The following is a 20960-nucleotide window of genomic DNA, read 5'->3' as shown; positions in this document are numbered from 1 at the left end:
CAAGTGAGCAGGAGGACAGTTCAAAATAAAAGCAGCTCCAGTAGTTTAAGCTTTTTTTCCCCCTCTCACAGTTCCTGGAGGGTCAGATGGTCCAAGTGGAGTGCTGATCTGCTCTGAGAATTATATCACCTACAAGAACTTTGGTGACCAGCCAGACATCCGATGTCCAATTCCCAGGAGACGGGTAAAGTCTTTGCCATAGAATCACAACTGTTCAGGAAATGAATCAGGTTTTTGTTTTTAATGATGACACCACAGTATCTTCCTCTCTTTTACATTTATTATTTTATCTGTATGTATGCCATGGTTCGTGTATGGGGGTTGGAGGAGAAGCTGCAAGAGTCAGTTTTGTCCTTCTGTTATGAGGGACTCCGATTGAACTCAGTTTGTTACCTTTGGCAAGCATGTCATCTGCTGAACCATCTCACCAGCTTAGTCTCTTATATTTGTCTGCCAAGTTTTAGTTACTTGGAAAAAACAAAAGCTTTTTTTCTAAAACTGGGTATTTTTTAAAGGGGAAATTATTAATTAATTTTGGAGTACAGTCCTTTGTGTGTGCTACGTGACCACTCCACATATTAAGCAAGTCATCACTTTATTAAGGTGGCACCTCCCCTCATTGTGAAGGTACAGACTTTTTTTTTTTTTTTTAAGATTATAAATATTCTTTCCTTTGCGGTCTGTTCATTATGTAGATACATTACCGATCTTATTACTGAGTCAGTTCTTACATTGTTGCTCCCTCAGCTTATGTATTTTTAATATTGTCTCTGGATCAAACCTTATAGTGTCGCAGGCCATTCTGCCCCCATGCTTGGGGGCTACTGTGTTGAGGCCCACACTGCCCGGCTTGGGGGCCACTGTGTCCTGGCCCGAGCTGCTGCTCCAGTCTGTAGGTCAGTGTCTAGCAAGAGAGAGAGTGGGGATGAAGGGGAAGAGACGTGAAGAATGGAGACAAGACAAAGGTTTTGATCAAGTCTCTAGTCTCGGTTATTGAAAGAAAATCCTGGGTATTTATACGCTTTGCCACGTGCCTTGTAGGCATGGATACCCACCTGCCTCTTGCAGGTGTGGATATTACATGTGCCGTACACTTGGGGGCACTAGACAGCAAAACAAGATATGTGGGATAAACAAGATGTTTATCAGAGTGTGCTCAGCTGTTGTAGGCTGTTGAAAAATAAGTCTCTTGTCAGGGTATATGGCTCGAGATGGCTGCAAAGATGATAGCCGCTTTCTGCTAGGAGTTGGCTCCCAACATTATAGGTTAAACTTGGTTTAATTAAAATTAAATTTAAAATTTAATCTTTGTTAAAAACATTGAAAGCAGTCTGTTGAACAGACATTTACAAAGCATCAAATTACCAGGAGTTTGTTTTAGGTTTGCAGCACTGACCGGGTATTAAAACTCATAATGAGTTTACTTGCAGAAATATTTTACAAAATGTTGAAAACATTAAAAACTTCAAGCACCAGACTTATTTCTAGGGGAGCGGGAACTTGGTACTGCACAGGCTGGTGGTGATGGATGGTTTCCATGCCAATGTGGATGAGTGTGCTTTTTGTTTAAATTTTTATAAACAGCCTGAAATGATGACTATTTAATTCATGTCTCTTCTCTGACATTTTTCCTTTGGAGATGATTTTTGCCTTATTGGTCTGATCAGGCTGCAGAGTGGAAGATCAGATGTTTCTTGGTTAGTGGGGGCAAGTTTTAGTTGTTAGCAGCTATTGTGGGCAATATTTGTATGTTAGTCCTTGAGTCGTCTGTCTAGTTCCTTTTGGTAAAGGATGAATTTCAGAATACTGAGTTGCTTATCTCTAAGATGTTGACTGTGTGTCTGGTCTTGCCAGAATGACCTGGATGACCCTGAAAGAGGAATGATTTTTGTTTGCTCTGCCACCCATAAGACCAAGTCCATGTTCTTCTTTTTGGCTCAAACGGAGCAGGGAGATATCTTTAAGATCACTTTGGAGACAGATGAAGATATGGTAAGTAGACCATGGATGGAGGGGGAGTATCTGTTTGCTGTAGTCTATTTTGATTTTTAATTTGAATATAATTTAAAACCTTAATCTGAAGTACTTGGCTGTTTATTTGGATTTTTGAGACGGGGTTTCTTTGTATAGCTTTGGCAATTATAGCTCTGTATACTATGCTGCCCTAGAACTCAGAGATGTGCTTGTCCCTGCCCCTGAGTGCTGGGATTAAAGGTGTATGCCACTACTACCTAGCTCTCAAAGCTGCTTTACATCATACAGCATAACTTTTCCCTCAGCTAAGATAGAGAGCAAGTGCACCTGATCCTCAACAAGTCAAAAGGAAGGCTTTTGTCTTGTCTTACTTTTCAGAAGAGGAAATGGAGGGAGAGTGAATCTGGGGGGAAGGAGGCTGAGGGGAGCTGGGAGGAGTGAAGGAGGCTGGGGTGTATAGTATGAGACTACTACAGAATCTACTTAGAATAAAAAAGGGAAAAGTTAGAAACTTAGATACTTTAGAAGTGGTTGTCTTTGGGTTTGAATTTCAATTTGGGGTTTCTTATTCTGGCTAACAAGGATTTGGCCTTGTAAAGCCACTTGAGATGTTTAATTTTTCTCTGCCATGTAGGCTCAATCTAAAGTAACCATCATTGAAGCAGAAAGAGCAGTAGAACATGTCTAACCCTCAGCCTGGCTCTATTGTCGTAGAGCGGGCTTCCGTGGCTGAGCTGCATTTGCCTATACACCTGTCTTTCTGTTCCAGGTAACTGAGATCCGCCTCAAGTATTTTGATACTGTGCCTGTTGCTGCTGCTATGTGTGTGCTTAAAACAGGCTTCCTTTTTGTGGCATCAGAATTTGGAAATCAGTGAGTAATTCTTTTATTATCCCAGCTTACCACTGTAACCCCAGGTTACTACAAATAGTAAAAGTTAGCAGAAGGGAGGTGGTTTCAGAGTTGGGGACCTTTTCACAGAACAGTTTTTCAAAATAAGTATTGCTGTCATTTTCTCTTTGTATTCATTCTTTTGTATCCCTTTTCTTCTACTGCGTTGTCTTGGGGGGGGTAGAGTTAGTTAAAATTGTGTTTTATTTGTATATGTACTGAGTGGATGTACATGCATCACATACATGTAGAAAGTCAGACGAGGTGTCTAGAACTGGAATTGCAGTAGTTGTGAGCTGTCAAGATATGGATGCCAGGGACCAAACTCAGATCCTCTGCCAGTGCAGCAAGTGCTTTAAAATACCACCCCAACCCTGAGTCGATCCTCCAGCCCTGTTTTTGTGTTAATTTTCATTGTTAGCTTACTTTACTATAGTGGCTTCAGTTACTACACTGAATGTCTGTAAGTATGGTGGCGTGGCCTGAGGCTCAGTATTAACAATCTTTGATGGATTTTCATTGCCATATGGAAGAAATCTGAACTATAATGACCAATTTAAGACCAGTATCCACAACTCCAAACTACTTATAAATGACAAGGTCTTGCCAGTTATCTACTAACATGTCTGCAAAACACTTTACTGATCTGAGCTCAATTTTCTCATAATTAAAATGTAGGTGCTTTTAGAATTTTGTGTTATTTATGCATTGTGTGCAGGGTAAATGTGGTGGGTGTGTAGGTCAGATATCAGTGTCAGGTCTTCCTCAGTGTCTCTTCACCTTATTTTCTGAGATCTAAAATGTACTGATTCTGTGTAGGCTGGCTATCCAGTAAGCTCCTGGGATCTGGGTCTGTCTCCCCAGCTCTGGGATTAGGATGGGTACTGCTGCATCCTAGTTTATACATGGGTGTTGGGAATCTAGCATTGGTCCCCATGCTTGTGTGTCAAGCACTCTTCCAGCTGAGCCATCCCCAGCCCATACCCTGCTCTACCTGCTGTTTTTTGTGAGTACCTTGTTTCATCTCTCCCTTTGAAATCTACACAGCTAACTGCTGTCACATCCCATTTCCAACCATACTAAAATCTGTGATTCTGCATAACATGCCAAAGAAAATCTCTCTTGCTTTTTCCCAGTTATTTATATCAAATTGCCCATCTTGGAGATGATGATGAAGAGCCTGAGTTTTCGTCTGCCATGCCTCTAGAAGAAGGAGATACATTCTTCTTTCAGCCAAGACCACTCAAAAATCTTGTGCTGGTGGATGAACTGGACAGCCTCTCTCCTATTCTGTTTTGCCAGGTGTGGCTTTATTCAGTCACCTCTCTACTATGCCAGCCCACTATTATTAAATCTGAAATGTAATGATTTAAAGTTTTCCTCAAACTGAGATGTAGTCTGAAAACAACTTAACCTGTGAAATCATCACTATGGAAAACTGATAGTTACAGAAGTGCAGGAACCCTATCAATTTATGAGGGGTGTTTGTTTTGAGACATAACAGTCTTGCTCTGTATAGCTCAAATCTTGTCTTGAACTCACTATCCTCCTGCCTCTGCCTCCTGACTGCTGGAGTTAGAGGTGGAAGCTGCTATGTGTGGTAATGTTAGAGTTCAAGACTGCCCTGGTCCAGTTACCCAGGAGTTGACTAACTGCATCATATGCATGTATATGGGTATGTAACTAATAATATTCTAATAACAATGGGGCTGATAGGTCTTTGAAATACTGGTTATAGAGTAAATGACTTTTGGAATGCCTGAAAACTTAGTAATTGTTTTTATGGGTAGCAACATTATAATTATTCAGTATAGATTGGCTCTTATAAATACAAGGAAACACTAATCTTGGGTGCAGGTTATTAGTTTATTAACATACTTCATTTTCACACAATGTCAAAGCTTCTTTCTGACTTCTGAATGAATTGCGTGTTTTGGGTTTTTTGTTAGTTGGTTGGTTTGTTTTTCAGTATGATTTCTGTATGTAGCCTTTGCTCTCTTGGAACTCTGTAGACCAGGATAGTCTCTAATTCAGATCTTCCTGCCAGTACTGCTTCTGGAATGCTGGGAATAAAGGTGTTTGCTACCACCACCCAGCAAGGGTTTTTTTTGGGGGGGGGGGGTAATTTGTTTGTTTGTTTTTTAATATATTTATTTACTTTTATGTATGTGATTATGCTGTTGGTTGTCTTCAGACACCAAAAGAGACCATTGGATCCCATTACACATGGTTGTGAGCCACTATGTGGTTGCTGGGAATTGAACTCAGGACCTCTGGAAGAGCAGTGGGCACTCTTAATTGCCGAGCCATCTCTCTAGCCTGTTTTTTGGTTCTTTTAAATGTGGAATGCTGATGCCTTTTCTCTTTTCCCAGTCAGTAGCCCTTATGTAACTTTAAGTCAGAGAACATTTTGTCCTCTTGCAATTGTGCTTAAAAATGTAGTATAATAGATACTTTTCTCGTTGTCTGTGCAGATAGCTGATTTGGCTAATGAAGACACTCCACAGCTGTATGTAGCCTGTGGCAGGGGACCCCGGTCATCTTTGAGAGTCTTAAGGCATGGACTTGAGGTAAGATTGGAAGTTTTTCATTCTCTTATGGTGCCAAATGAAGCCCAGCACAGAAGATTATATGAATAAAAATGTACTTTATATTGTCCCTGAAGCTTATGAAGTTTACATTACCTACCACTTAGCTTACTAGTGTGCTATTTCAGATTCACTCCCTGTAACATCTTGGCAGAAGTAAATAATACTTTCTGTGACCATTTGTGATTGGCAAACTTGTCTCATTTTTAAATCAATTTTTGCTGAAATATGGCCAAGATGACCTTGGTTTTTAGTCTGGCTTTACTAAGCTGCTTCTACGCTTTTGTAAAATTCAGTTAATGGTGGTTGTCTGGTTGAGATAGCTTAAGTTATAGCATGCTCTAGTTATAAAAGTGGACACAATGTAACAAGCCACATTAGGCAAAGGTAGGAGGGTTTTTGAGTTCAAGCCTAGTTTTTTCTACATAGGTGTTATTTTGAAAATGCAGATGGAGTCTATAGAAAATGTTTGTTAATATTGTTTTGGAAATCTGAAAATATTTTTACTGCCAACATATTCATCATTTCACTAAATTTTGAGTGTCCTTGATCAAATTTAAAACCAGCATGTGTGCCGTTTGCTTTTCCTCTTTTCCTTCTCTTCCTGTCTTCCCCTTTCCCTGGTCCCTCTCCATTCTTGTTTGCTTTTCAAGACAGGGTTTCTGTTGTCTCTGTATAACCCTGGCTGTCCTGGAACTCACTCTGCAGACCAGGCTAGCCTCAAATTCAGAGATCCACCTGACTCTGCCTTCTGAATGCTAGGATAAAAGTCATGTGCCATCACTACCCAGCTTCTTTGTTGTTTTTAAAGAAAAATTTTTACTGAAACTAGGGCTGGCACCAGTCAGGACAGTTCCACTGTCTCAGCCTGCAATCGGGGAGCCAGAGTTTTTGCTTACTTACTGCTCGTTAACTCCTAGTGAAGATTTGATGCACATTAACCCTTCCCCCCCCCCCAAAAAAAAAAGAAGAGTGCTTTGTGTAGTATAAGATAAAGCACTCCATAAGCTTTTTTTTAGATTAATTTTTATTCTTTTATGTATACGAGTACATTAGCGCTTTCTTCAGACAGAAGAAGAGGGCATCAGATCCCATTACAGATGGTTGTGCGCCACCATGTGGTTGCTGAGAATTGAACTCAGGATCTCTGGAAGAGCAGCCGGTGCTCTTAACCTCTGAGCCATTTCTCCAGTCCCGTGGTTGATTTTTAATGCCTTGCCTTCTGTCCTTACAACTTTATAAGCAGAGCTGTTGTTGTATTTTGAAAATAATTCAAGATTGTTGAATTATTGCTTTGTTCCTTCTTGTATGTCTGAGTCTTAAAGAGTGTTGTCTTACTTGAATAAAAACAAAGTTTTCTATTTGACATACTTAACAGTTAAGTTTTACTGATGAAGTTTTTGTGTTGTACTGTATACTTGGAAACTCTAAAGGATAGTGCCTTGAGTTTATTCGATCTTCTATAATACATAGTTAAGTAGTACTGTGCATTAAGCTATCTACTCTGTCTCTGGGTCATTTGACAATATTAACAAATCTATCTTAGAGCAGTTTTATATTAACAGAAAAATTCCAAAGATAATAAATGCAGAGAATGTGTCTAATCCACTACTGACTGTCCTTAAGGAATATCAAAATGGGACTGGAGAGATGGCTTAGTGCTTAAGAGCACTGGCTGCTCTTCCAGAGGTCCTGAGTTCAATTCCCAGCAACCACATGGTGGCTCCCAACCATCTGTAATGGGATCTGGTGCTCTCTTCTGGTGTCTGAAGACAGCTGTGGTGTACTCATATATATTAAATAAATTTAAAAAAATTTTTTTTAAGGAATATCAAAGTGTAGTTAAACGACAGCAAAACTCTGATTGATTTTTGTGAGCTACTTGTAAGGTGATTGTCAGCCCAGGGTTAAAGCAGTATTCTTCCTAACGTGTGTGGCATTTGAATTTGTGAAAAGAAAGAGGTGCTTTTGTCTTGTGGAATTTAGAGAGAGCGATAATGGGCTGCTGGAGATTTGTTCCGTCATTTCCAGTGGTGCTTGTCTTTTGGTGAGGATGGGGAGATATAGGCATTCCAAAGAAAGTGTATAGGTTTGGCTGTAAAACCTGTGCCCTTCTGTATGTTCCATGACTTTTTCCTGAAGTCTGTCTTACTGACTGCCAGTGCCTCTGGTCTAGATTTTAGGTTCTTTTTCATTGAGTGGTCTGATTCCTTTTCTGTATTGTACATTGTGAGGCCTTTGCCTTTGGGTATTAACTACCTCATTTAGCATAGAAGTGGTAGAGTTTCATGCTCACTGGATCTGTGGCTTGCCTCCTCTCCTGTTAGGTGTCGGAAATGGCTGTTTCTGAGCTCCCTGGTAACCCCAATGCTGTCTGGACAGTCCGTCGGCACATTGAAGGTAAGTGTCCCTTTTCTTATAGTCAAGATGGGGCCTGGGAGCCATTACCATGAAACTTAGAAGCTGCATTCCTACTATGTCTGTATGGTTTCATGTAGTGCCACATGCCAGAAACTTCTGGCACCACACCACATTTTTTGAGGTTTCTTCTGATCAGGGTGCCTTTGTTTACCGCTGCTTTTTCTGAAAGTGGATAGAGAGGGTATAAATCTGTTAGTTGCATAAACATTTCATTGAATTGTTGAGCTGCCTGTGTGACTTATAAACCTCTGCTTTCATCTGTGTATGTTCTAAGCGAAAGTTGTTGTTTTCTCATTGTGCTTGAACTATGTTTTCATTGTGCTAAAAATCACAATGATAGTCAAGATTTTAAAACCTGTTAGTCAGTTGTAAGTTCTGCTTAGGCTTGAGAAAAGCATAGATTGAGTGAGTGGAGTCAGTTTTAGAGTGAGTAAAAAAGAAGTTGTGAAAGAGGTGGAGGCTGAGTCCCCTCACCTTAAAACTGAAAGGCCTGGAGCTTATATGGTACTCCAATGGCAAGAATGTCTTTCAGCATTAAATTTCAGTCCCGGGACAGTAGAGCTTGTCGTATTTCCCATGGTTGACTTTGGAACAGAAGGTTTGTTCTAAGACCTCATTTTCATCTTTTCTCTCAGGAATGTGAAACTAAAAAAAGAGATCTGGCCAGCAAACAAAGCTTTGGCTAGAAAACAGTTGTGATTCTGCCTGAGGTCTGCTGTTCTAGTTGAATGGAATGAGCTGAGGGAGCTGGGAAGTGTGTAGGAGGGAATTTACTAGAGGACTACATACTTTTCTGTGGATTTTGTTCTCATTAGTTAGAGTCAAATGACTTGTGAGGGGAACTTCGACAGGAAATTGGGCTCCTTTTAGCTGAGAAGGTGATTGGATATTTGATTTGAAGAGATTTATACATTGAATATAATTTCTACATAAGAAACTAGTTAATGTTGATCTTAATTTTGGTGGACTTTGATAATAAAGTTCTAGTAAATGTTACCTAGATTAGTTAAACTAGGAAGGTGCTTGAGAGATCTACTGTTTTTAAAGGTAGGTCTAGCTTTGTAGTCAGGTTCACCTGGATCTTTGTGTGTCCCCGATGGCCATGCATTCACATCCTTCCTGAGTGCAGTGCAGTGGTGATGCACATGCACTCAGCTTCTAATTTTTAGATAGTTTTTGAAAATTTTAGAGCCCATTTAGGTTTGCCAGAAGTTACTCCTCATTTTTATGAAGAAAGCAGAATATTTCAGGTAGTAACTCCAAAGCTAATACATCTAAATAATAGGGCAGAGAATTGTCTGTCTTCTGAATCCTAACTGAATGCTCATTTGACACACTGTGGTGGGAGCTTACAGTGTTGGTTTCTTGTGCTGTCATCCTGTACTCATTTAAGTGCCCACTGTCCATTTAGAGTAATTAGCGCAGAATTTCTGCCTAAGAGCACTTGTCAGTTTTACTTTTTACTGTACTTTGGTCAGTTATCCACAAAAACATGTTAGGTTTTCTGGTCATTTTCTTTCCAGATACCCTACGATCCTATTGAGTGAGCATTCCTCTATCCACACGTGCCTCCGTCTTCAGGCAAATACTAACCTTGGCTGGTACTTGGTGATGCATACTACCAATACCAAGCCTTTTTTTCTCTTCCACAGGTGGCTGGTGAAGGTGCTGATTATCACAGGTGTGTACCTACTGCTAGGGTCTACTGTGGGATCTTATAGGAAGAGGGATGACCTTCACAGAATACTGAGGCTGCCCTAATGGTGTCTCTCAGAGGGAACTTTGCAGCTGGATGTCAGTGTGCATCATAGTGACACTCATCGGTCTGCTAGCATATCAGCTGGTCTAAGGCAGGAATTAGCCTCTCTGGACTGTAGACCTGGTTGGCTTTTATGAAACTGAAAGAACATGTAACTAGCAAACCACAGCTTCATTCTCCTTTGGAGTTACCCATTCCAGGTGTACTGACTGAAAGATTAGGTCCTGGAAAACATTTGAGTATGTAATGTATTAAACTAAGGCGAGGTAAGAGCCAGGTACTCTGAATATCAAGTGTGAATGAAATGTAGGAGGCTTGGTCATCTGCACTGGGGCCCATGATACTGTTTGGAGAGGGCTATTTGTAGAATAATTTAGTAAGGTAAGAAAAGTAAAGCAGTCTGTCTCATGCTTGCTTCTGTAGTGCTCACAAAAGGAAAATGTAATATACTGAACTTGGCCCTAAAGAGGTGTTCTCTTACCTGGAGAGATTCCTCACTGAGACAGGAAGTACTATTTTTATAAGATGTTACAACCTCTAGAAAAGGGCATTGTGAATATTTATAATTCCTAGTAATGACAGTGCCTGAAGCTTGATTTTTGTATTGAATGTCAACTCTTAAGGCTTAATAATCTCCATAAGAGTAATTAATGTGTTTCAGGACTTCATTGCTGGGGAATGGCAGTGGTAGAAGTTACAGTGTGGTTGGTATTCAGGGGAGCTGTGATTAAAGGGGATTTTTAAAGCAATAGTCATTGCTCTCTTCCTTGTGGAATTAGTCAAAGTGTGACTGCTGTTAATTGAGCATTTATATCTGAGTAGTCTGGTCTTGAGGCTAAAGGGAAGGTGTAAACACGGGCACCCATCTCTACCGCCCATCTTCTTAATATGTAAGTCAGAAACTGTATGAGATCCCCTTCCTCTCTAGTGAGGGAAGACACTGGAAATTGGAGCTGGTTAAAGTCCTTTATTAATTGGCTGTAATTTAGTATTACACAGCTTTGAAGGTACCAAGTTTCAGTAACTGGGAACATGGGAGATGATGTAGTATTCTCATAAAAATAAGCAGTTTCTTACTTCATGTTATAAATTTCCAGATCAAAAGTTCAGAGCTGGAGTAAAGTTCTTAAGTTTGATGTCATGTTGAGATTAATTTAGGTCTTTCTGTAAGCTATTAGAAGTCCATTTAGACACAACCATATTCTAATTTCCTTTTTAAAGTATTTACTTTTTATGATGTATGTGTGGGCATGTGTGCCACAGAGTGCATGTGGAGTTCAGAGGACAACTTTGAGGAGTTGGTTCTCTCTATCCATCTTTATGTGACTCTTGTGGGTGGAACTTGGATCACCAAGCCTGAACAGCGAGCACCTTTGTGCTCTGAGCCATGTCATCAGGCCTTAAGTTGTTTTATGATAGCAAGCAGGGCTTGACATGTAAAGCCATTGTGTCTCCAAAGCACTTGCTAACAGTACAATCAAAACCAACTATCCGGTCTAGCACTGCTCTTTAAGGTTTAGAAAATTGTATACATACTTAATGGGTTACCTGTCTATCCATCTATTATTATTAGATCGTGTGTGTTGGGAAAGATCTTTGATTCTTGCTTTCTGCCACCCATGTTGTATATGTGTATTATTAACCAGAAGTTTTGTTAAATAGCACTTAGCCCTTACTGGGTGAAACAATTTCAAACCATTATTTCTATTATAAAATACTGATTACAACTCACCAAACTGTATGTCCTGCTAATGGGTCAGAGTCCTGTGTAGGCTACACCAATGATATGTCTTCACTTCTCCTATAAAGAATGCTGATTAAAGTAGTTATAATAATAATTTTGAAGTGATACAAACTAAAAATGGTCCTTGATGTGTGTGGAGTAAGTAGGTTAGTCCTGTGGCATTGAGCTCTGACAAGGCTCAGGGCAAGCAGAGTCCTATAGCTGCCAATCTAGTCTAGTGCCTTACTCTGTTGTTCTGTCCTTTGTTTAGCTGATTTCTGGGTTGGGCACAAAATGACACACAAAAGTTGATATAGAAATACAGACATAGAGTAGGGGGAAAAACTTAATGAAAGCAATAAATGTACCTTTATTCAGTATGTATTTATAGGCAACTCTGTTGTTGACGTAGGCAACTCTGAAGTTGTTTTATGCTGTAGAGTGAAGGTATGGGAAATAGATGGCCTTTGGCAATGGGGTTGTGCAAGATTCGCTACTAAGATTGTCTTTTTATAGAACTCAGATCTTAGGACTTTGAGAAACTCATTACTGTTTGTTTATTAAACTACATTATGAAAAGCAAATTCTAGTAAGATTGCTTGTAACAACTGTGTTGCTAACATTTTTAAACAGTGAAAAATCCTAGAGGTCAAGGACAGAACATGGCTTCATTCCTCCTTCCCCCATTTCCTGGTTAACTGGTGCTCTCTCTTCTCAGTGGGATTAGGATTCCCAGGCTCCAACCATAGAATAACCAAATGTATTCAAGCCTCAAGTAGTCTATTTTCTTAACTAAAGGGTATATGTTTGCATTCTCCCTTTGGAAGAAATTAGTGCTTGGGTATCTTTTTAAGGGTTTGGGGGTGGTTTTTTTGTTGTTTTGGTGAGACCTTTTTTTTGTCTGTTTGTTTTTGTTTGTTTGCCTTGGCACCCTCAAAGTCAGGTCCACTTTTTTCTGCCTCCTAAGTGCTCAGATTCACGGAGCACCCCACCACACCTGCTGGTCTTTTTCTTTCTCTTCAAATGTGCCTTAAGTGGGTTGGAATTAGGCAGGATTAACTCAGTTGCCTACCGCGCAGGAAACTCAGTTTCATTTCCAGTACTTTATAAGCTGGCCATGGTGGTGCACCTATAATTCTAGTACTAAGGAGAGCAGAGTCATAGGGGTTAGAAGTTCAAAGTTATCTTTGGCTGTATATTGAGTTTGAGTCCAACCTGGGCTACATGATACCCCATCAGTGAGTCAGCAATTGGCAAACAGATTTTCTCTTTACCAAATGCCTGAAGAAAATACTAGTTTTCAGACATTTATACTCAGCGTGTTTGGGCGTTTATTTGTAGGTTGCTAGGACTCTCAATCATCTTTTGAACCATCCTGTTCTGTGTGTGCATGTGTGTAGTGACTGCACATAGAAGTGTTGTGGAAGGTTTCTGAAACTGTTCCATGTCTCAACTGCCTTTCTAATGCTATAGTAAATTTGAATTCTTTCCTAACAGCTTCTTTGTTTTCTTTTCCCAGATGAGTTTGATGCCTACATCATTGTGTCTTTCGTGAATGCCACACTCGTGCTATCTATCGGAGAGACTGTGGAAGAAGTGACTGACTCTGGGTTCTTGGGTACCACTCCAACCTTGTCCTGCTCCTTACTAGGAGATGATGCATTGGTGCAGGTGAGCTTGCTTACCTCCTCAGCATGCCATGGCTGTCCTTTGCCCATCATACTGTGGTGTGCTTGAATTCATGTTTCTTCATCTCTCTCACCTTCCAGAAAACCTCAGGGAAGGTCTAATGTTTTATCAACATTAAAAAGGGTACTGAAAATTAATTCCTTTACTAATTAAGCAGTTAGGAAAGCCTAACATTTCCTCTCAGTTGTTCATTTCTGTTGTCAACCTCCATCACTGCTTTTCTCATCTTTATCGTTAACGAGTGGGCTTGGGAACTTTCTGAACTGATGTGGCAAAACATGAACATTTAAAAAGTTCTTTAAAAGTTGATCTGTTTGGCTCTGCCTCAGTTGCGTGGTCCGGGTGTAAGGATCATTGTGGGTTACAATCAGATTGCTAGTTAGATTTTCTTCTTTGACTGACTTCTAGGTGTATCCAGATGGCATTCGACACATACGAGCAGACAAGAGAGTCAATGAGTGGAAGACTCCTGGCAAGAAAACAATTGTGAAGTGTGCAGTGAACCAGCGACAAGTGGTGATCGCCCTCACTGGGGGAGAGCTGGTCTATTTCGAGATGGATCCTGTATGTTATTTGTTTTGTTGTGCTGGCCATGTGTTATCTTCCATTATGATTCTTGGGGTGGGGTTCTGATTGTGCATTGTTGGTGTTGTTATCAGTATAGTATAAGTAAGTGTCTTATGAATATTGTATTCACAAGAAAGAGAATTAAGAGTGAAAGTGTCTATAAATAAGACAGTTTGGCCCTTTTTTAAAGATTAAGGACAAAAACTAGGAAACCTAATTCAGATTACAGTTGTGAAATCTCTTTGGAAGGTCAAATAGCTTGTTTCTTTTGTACCTCATCCTCATTTTCTAGTGAATATTTGGCACAGATTTATTTTAATTTCTTCTGTTTCTTTTCTCGTTTTTGTTTGGGGGGGCTGTTTTGTTTTGAGATGGGGTCTAATGTAGGATTCTAGGCTGGTGTCAAACTCACAGTAGTCCTCAGTGCTGTGATTAGTCATGAGTTACTATGCCTTATTTTGCTATTTTATATGAAAATGTATCCAGAACTTCTACAAAAATCTCTAGTAGACTTGAGATTTTGTTGTTGTTTTGACCATGTTTGAGTCTTGCATTATCACAGCTGACTTTGTTCAGGGTTCTCATGATGAGAACAGATAAAATGGTTTTATATATTTGTTTCTTGGTCTAGGTTAGTTAATATTTATGCCACACCCTGCTTTTTTTTTTTCTTTCCCTCTGGGGCACTAACCTGTGAGGTTGATTATGGGACCTGAAATGGTGAGGTTCTTGGTCAGTGACTTACTGAAAGTGGACTGAGATGTAGAACAGGTGTTAGCAGTGTAGCTCAGCTGGTAGATCTCCAGCTCTGTATAAACAGGGTGTGTTTGGACCCTTGGTAATCCCAGTACTCACTGGAGACAGTGTGGTCTCAAGTTCATCATTGAAAATAGCTAGTAATAGTTTCATGAAACCCCGTCTCAAAAGCAAAAAGAGGGGTGAGAGGAGGCAAAAAAAAAAAGTTGGGGGATCTTAACCCATCTTCCTTTCTTAGTCCAGAGCTACAGGGTGGTTCCAAAGCTACATAAACCTATTTTGTTTTTCTTCCTGTAGTCAGGACAGTTGAATGAGTACACGGAGCGGAAAGAGATGTCAGCAGATGTGGTGTGCATGAGTCTGGCCAACGTGCCCCCTGGAGAACAGCGATCTCGGTTCCTGGCTGTGGGCTTGGTGGACAACACTGTCAGAATCATCTCCCTTGATCCATCAGTGAGTGGCATCCTCAGTATTACGGGTGGGACCTAAGCACCTGGCTCCCTAAATCTGTGCCTATTGCCTTTCTCTCCTATCCCCCTGTTTCTTGTCTAGCAGTGAGATCCTAGGTACCCAGTTTGACGAGCTGTACACTGCTGCTGCCTTTGATTTCCCATAGCACACCTCAGGAGTCCTGTGCTATAGTTTAAGGATGTGGATCTGCGGCTACTACATATTTCTTTGGCAAAAGACTTGAATCCCTTTTGTAGTGTATTTTCTTTTTTCTTTTTTGTTTTTGCAGACAAGGTTTCCCTGTATAGCCCTGACTGTCCTGGAGCTCACTCTGTAGACCAAGCTAGCCTCAAACTCAGAAATCTGCCTGCCTCTACCTCCCAATTGCTGGGATTAAAGGCGTGCGCCATCACTGCCTGGCTGTAGTGTATTTTCTATTTTGTCTATATTACTCATGTTTTGCTTGCATGTTTGTATCAGAAAGTGTCAAATGCCCTGAAATGGAGTATTGTAAGCCAGCATGTAGATCCTGGGAGCCTGGGTCTTCTGGGAGAGCAACAAGTTCTTTTAAACTACTGGAGCCATCTCTATAGCCTTTCCTGTAGTTTAAAATCCCAAGACTGTTGATTGAAAAAGAATTTTACTTGTTATAGGGCCGAATATGACTTACTTTAACAACAACAACACTTTGACAAAAATAAACAAGAGCTCCCGATACTCTGGGATTTAGATTTAATTAGTATCTACTGTCTCAGTTTTCTTCTGGGGTTTTCATTTTCCTCAAGAAAGATTCTCCTTTAATCCTAACAGATTTCTGTGAATATATGTTTTTCCAGAATTGTCTCTTATTGCTCTTTTCCCCCTACCTCTGTTCCTTAGGACTGTTTACAGCCTCTGAGTATGCAGGCTCTCCCAGCCCAGCCTGAGTCTCTATGTATTGTGGAAATGGGTGGGACCGAGAAACAAGATGAGCTGGGTGAGAGGGGCTCTATTGGCTTCCTGTACCTGAACATTGGACTACAGGTAAGAGGTCCAGAGGTTCACATTGGTGTCAGGCCTTCTTTGGTATCAGCCTGTTCCTTTATCTAGGATAGTCATTTTCTTTGCCCATAGTTCTAGACAGCCACCTTAGGAAAATCATCTTATAGTGTTGTCACAGATTAATTTTTCTCAACACTTAGAACATATTAAGCAGGCCTATAAATAGCATGCACAAAGAGTCTTCATATGTGGTAGAAATGTTTTGTGATGTTTTGGATTGGAATTAAATGAGTCTTCAGTAGTAACCTGCAGTTCCCGTAGCATTTCATCCAGCCTTTCAAAATGAATTCCTCACGGTTAATAATTAACCACATTAGCTCTAGTGAAGCCTGGATTGTTTCTGTAGCCAAAGCAGCTGAGCTTGTCCTGGCACAAAGAACAGGAACCTAGCATAAAATAGCATCAGTGTTCTTACACTGAATCAGTAACTACAGAGACATCAGTTAAATGATGGACTTGTGCTTTTTAAGTTTTAGTTTTATATTTAAAAATGATCGGGCATGAGACACACAGATAAGTCTTCATTTTCCCTTTTTCTTGGAGTATTTTAAAGCAAATCTAAGGCAATAACTCATACTGCCTATAGTTAGTAATGTTATTTCCTACAGTGTTTTGCTTTAAGAAACTAGTAATGTCATATCACCAAGATTAGTAACACTTTCTGAACATCTGATACTTTGCATGTTTAATTTCCTCCTGAAAAATTACAGTTGGTGCAGACTATAGAAGTTGTATTTGTATAACTGTTTTGGATACCGGGAAGAGTGGCAGAAGTGGTACTGTTCACTCTGTCCCATCTCATAGGAGGTACATGATGTTGAAATGTTTGTAATCAAGTCTCTATAAGACAAATTGAGGTTCATTCCTTTGCTCTAAACATACTTTATACAGGATAATGGCTCTCCCCCACTCCCTTCTTCAGTCACTAACTTTATAGTTAGAGTTAGGACCACAACAGTCAGTTATTTTAGTTGAGTCTGATGAAGTAGGGATTTTGTTGATTGGAGGTAGATTTTTATTTTTTAACTATATAAATTTGTGGGTATTTTCTTCAAATTGCTGTCTTGTCTTAGGTTTATGTTTGTTTGCTTCATTTTTGATTGTGGTTCCCCTTGAAGTTCATTTATTTAACCTGGCTCTCTTGTCTGCCTTCCTGCCACAATTAGTTATCTGTTTGCATTGGGAATGTGCTTGCTTCAGCCTTGAATTAGTCGTTCCTAGGAACCTTGTTCCTTTTAGGGGAAATGCGGCTTAGAGATGCCATAGTCAGTGTATCTCAGCTTTTAACTGTGGGTTTGGGTTTTTTGTTTTGTTTTTGAGGAGGCAGTCTGCTTTTAAATTATAAAACGTATTTAACTTAAATGATTTTGGGGGCATAGGGAGGTGAGACAGGCTTTCTTTAGACCTGGCTGTCCTGGAACTAGGTCTTCAGACTAAGCTGGCTTCAAACTCTCAGAGATTCTCCTGCCTCTGCTTTGTGAGTGCTGGGCTTAAAGACATGCCCTATCTGAAATTTTTCTTAATGTGCAGGAAATGTATGTATAGTGAGAAGTGGTTTTTGCCTGGTGATAGATGCTTAGTAACTAGGAGAGAATGGGTGAATTGATTGTTGAGGCACTGTCATCTGTTTTATGTTTTTGCCACCAAGTCATATCTTTGTCTTCTGCTAAAGTAGCCAAAGGAAAATCTCACATAAAAAGTTCCCATCATAAAAAGGAAGCTTTACCTGTTCTTACCTTTTCCACTAGAATGGTGTACTGCTGAGAACTGTCCTAGACCCTGTTACTGGGGACCTGTCTGACACTCGCACTAGGTATCTGGGGTCCCGTCCTGTGAAACTCTTCCGGGTCCGGATGCAAGGCCAGGAGGCTGTAAGTATAAAAGGACGTGGGTGTTGGTACCACTGTGAACTTCTGACTCATTTACTTTATAGATTGATTTTAGCTCTCTGGTTGGTTTCACTTACATAGGAAATTCTGGGTTCTTTAGAGTTTTCTAAGAGATGGTTCATGGCATGGCACTGTGGCATTATGAGGTTATAGGAAGTTTGAATATTGATCCTTTGAGTCTCATTTTACTTAGCTATCTGGAATAGAAAAAGCTGGAAACTTCCACTCAGTATTATAATGATATCATGAATCTACCTAATAGGAATGAGAGCCTATTCTTTGCAGCTCAGAATTAACATCGCAACTGCTGTGCTAGTTCCTAAATGTTACCTTATTCACTTCTACAGCTAACCTTGTAATAGAATCTCTAATTTATACTCAAAGAAACAAGTAAATCCAGAGAAATGTGATTGATAAACCTTTATTTTTTCTTTTTCTTTTTCAATTTTTTTCCTTATTTTATACAATAAGCCATGTACTGCCTCTTGGGGCTCTCTTTGTTTAAAATGGCTTTGTAGACTCCTAAAATTAGAGAAAAAAGTTGGGTTGTGTGTGTTTGGTCAGTCTACCATGTCTGAGCTTGTCCAGTCTGATTAGAGTTCTTCCTCCCCAGGTTCTGGCTATGTCTAGTCGCTCATGGCTGAGCTACTCTTACCAGTCCCGCTTCCATCTCACCCCTCTGTCTTACGAGACCCTGGAATTTGCATCGGGCTTTGCCTCTGAACAGTGTCCTGAAGGCATTGTTGCCATCTCCACCAATACTTTGAGGTGAGAAAACCCTTAGGCTTGAAGCCCAGCAGGAAGCCTTGTGCCAAGTCCTCAGCCTGTGCTTCTGCTAGAGTTGGAGGACTCTGTAGAGATGGCTGAGAACAACCTTTCACCAGGAAAGAGTGTTGCAGCTGAAATTTAGTTTGGCTCAGGCTTTCAGAAACTGTGAGCCAAGTCTGAATGCTTAGCATTTAGCTTCTGTTTAGACTTGAGCTAAATTGTACAGCTAGTCTAGTCTTGCACTTTAGACTTCTGTTTCCTGATGAAAATAGTCATATGCCAGGAGTAGTTTTAGAGCAAGTGTTAAATCTGTGTATTTATGTATAGAATTATATCTTTATTATTATTATTTTTAGCCAGGGTTTCACCATATAGCCCAGGAACATGTTACATAGACATGTACAGCTTGGCCTCAAACTCACCTGTCTATGCCTTCTGAGTGCAGGGATTAACGTCTCATTGTTTATTTTTTTATGACAGAATCTTATTAGGTAGCCAATGCTGGTCAGCTTCAAGATCAAATTTCAGGTGCTCACTTGCTTGCTCATCCATACACATACACAAAAATAAAGAAGGCCACTGAACATTGTAGTTCTTACTATTAGAATCAATCACTTATACTTTTTGGTTATTAGTAATGTATAAATATTTGTCTTAATTTTTTGTGTGAATGCAGGTTTTCTTATTTCTTTGAAATGCAGTTTGTGAAAGAGTGAATTAGAAATACGATCACTGTTGTGTTGTGGGTTATTTGCCAGAGTCTACTGCTGAGATAATGGGTTTAAGCCAATAGAAAGTATTAGCCAGCTGGCGACTATACTGTGTGTTAGGGATCCCAGTGTAGCCTCAGGATGAGTTTTTAAAGCATGAAAGCCATGTTCTGGCTTGACATTTTTCAGTTAACAAGAACAGTTAGCCAGAAGTGGAACTACAGAAGCTAAAAGGCAAGGTGGTAAAAGGGTGGGTAGTGGTCAGTGACTTTCCATAGGAGGAAGTGGAGGTGAGTTAAGGAGTTGGTGAGGAAGATCAGGGAGAGGCAAGGGTTTGGATGAAGACTGGGGAGATGAGTGTCAAGATTAGTCGTCTATGCATGAGCTCATGCAATCGAGATGGAAAGAGGTCTGTTGGAGAGAGTCTGTAGCCTGAGAAGAGTCAACATCGGGGAACTTACCCAATTGAGATAAGGTTCTTGTGAGAGTTTGACGGGGGTGGTTTTCTAAGGAGCAGTTAGTTTGTTCTGTCTTTCTTGAGAACTGGGGATGGAACAGGATGTGAAAATCCTAGGAATGATTTTTTTTTTTTTTTTTAAATCTTATTTTTGGTAGAGGGAACACTCGTGACAAGCTTAGGTTTTTTCTAACCAAGATAATGACTTTGAAGGTTGGGGTAATGGTCCCAGATACATTACCTGAGGGGTAAACAGTTGGATATTAGGTGGTAAGACTCTGTAGCCTTGTAGATGACTGTGGTTGGGTCTAAGAAATCAGCTGGAGGGCAATCTGGGTCTGATGTACCTGTTGATGCTGGGCTGCAGTGGCCTATGGGGCTTAGGGCATTCCTGATCCCAGGAACCCAGTGGTCCTAAAGCCTTGCAGTCAAGGGAGTCCAGATAGTTGCTAAAATTGTCCAGCATTTGGTATTTCTGGTTATAGCTTTTTTCATTTCTCCCATGGTACATCTTAAAGATCACTGCTAAGACTTCTGCCTGTGGGATTAGGGATATACCAGGACTTTCAGATGAAACTAAAAGGTAAAAACCAAGCTCAAAAATGAAGCCTCACACAAGGAAAAGGATCAGAAGTGTGGTCGGCAAAGAAGTTTAACTGTAGCCTTGACAACTGGCTTGAGATAGCTGCTCCTTTGAGAATACGGGGGGGGGGGGGGGGGGGGGTGGGGGAATGCCCAACAGACACTGACCAAAGCTTCAATTTATCAATTGTTACTATAGGATGGGGTGCCCAGTGGGCTGGAAAGTTAGTCTGTTGTAGGTGGACCAGAAGAGATAAGGGATAGGGTCTTATTGTGGCTTAGACTCCAAAGGGGAAAATACATAGGCACCAAGATAACCTACCAAGTCACATGGCACCAACGTTAGAGTTTCATTAGGGTTAGGCTTTTGTGGCAGAAGGAAGGGTGCCTTGATGGATTGGGGCCAAAGAACACACCACAAAGTCGAGCCATGTAGCAGATCTGTGAGAGATTTACTTGACGGAAGTATATGGAGGCTGCCTCTGAGGGTGGAGGATAGGCCATGGAGGCACTGGCTTTATAAAGTGGTACAGCACATAAGGAGAATGCACAACTCGTGACAATGAAAATGTGTTGCATTTAGTGGCCACTGTAGCTTATTGAAGTACTTACTGTACTATAGATATTAAAGGTGGAATTGGGTGTTTCCACATGTTCAAATGTGCCTTCATCAGTTGCAGTCCAGGGCTCTTCTA

The 20960-nt window shown here is 40.4% G+C and overlaps 1 protein-coding gene and 1 non-coding gene across 4 annotated transcripts in view; both read left to right on the top strand.

Moving 5' to 3' along the window:
• Sf3b3 (splicing factor 3b subunit 3) overlaps nt 1-20960 on the top strand; it is a 38274-nt gene that overhangs the window by 6937 nt on the left and 10377 nt on the right. For all 3 annotated transcript variants that reach the window (XM_034522251.2, XM_076915886.1, XM_034522252.2), the window contains exons 6-17: nt 72-184; nt 1855-1992; nt 2744-2847; nt 4002-4167; nt 5340-5435; nt 7781-7853; nt 12876-13027; nt 13454-13609; nt 14666-14821; nt 15698-15841; nt 17608-17730; nt 18362-18516. In XM_034522251.2, the coding sequence (XP_034378142.1) occupies nt 72-184; nt 1855-1992; nt 2744-2847; nt 4002-4167; nt 5340-5435; nt 7781-7853; nt 12876-13027; nt 13454-13609; nt 14666-14821; nt 15698-15841; nt 17608-17730; nt 18362-18516 (1576 nt within the window). The remainder of the gene's footprint in view (nt 1-71; nt 185-1854; nt 1993-2743; nt 2848-4001; nt 4168-5339; nt 5436-7780; nt 7854-12875; nt 13028-13453; nt 13610-14665; nt 14822-15697; nt 15842-17607; nt 17731-18361; nt 18517-20960) is intronic.
• LOC117723592 (small nucleolar RNA SNORD111) lies at nt 1582-1671 on the top strand. The gene has a single exon (XR_004608694.1). It is a non-coding gene; the product is annotated as a small nucleolar RNA SNORD111 (small nucleolar RNA).

This window comes from Arvicanthis niloticus, chromosome 18 (assembly GCF_011762505.2).
Source record: "Arvicanthis niloticus isolate mArvNil1 chromosome 18, mArvNil1.pat.X, whole genome shotgun sequence".
Classification (NCBI taxonomy): domain Eukaryota; kingdom Metazoa; phylum Chordata; class Mammalia; order Rodentia; family Muridae; genus Arvicanthis; species Arvicanthis niloticus.
Note: the sequence above shows the minus strand (reverse complement) of the source record. Positions and strands in the feature narration are given on the sequence as shown.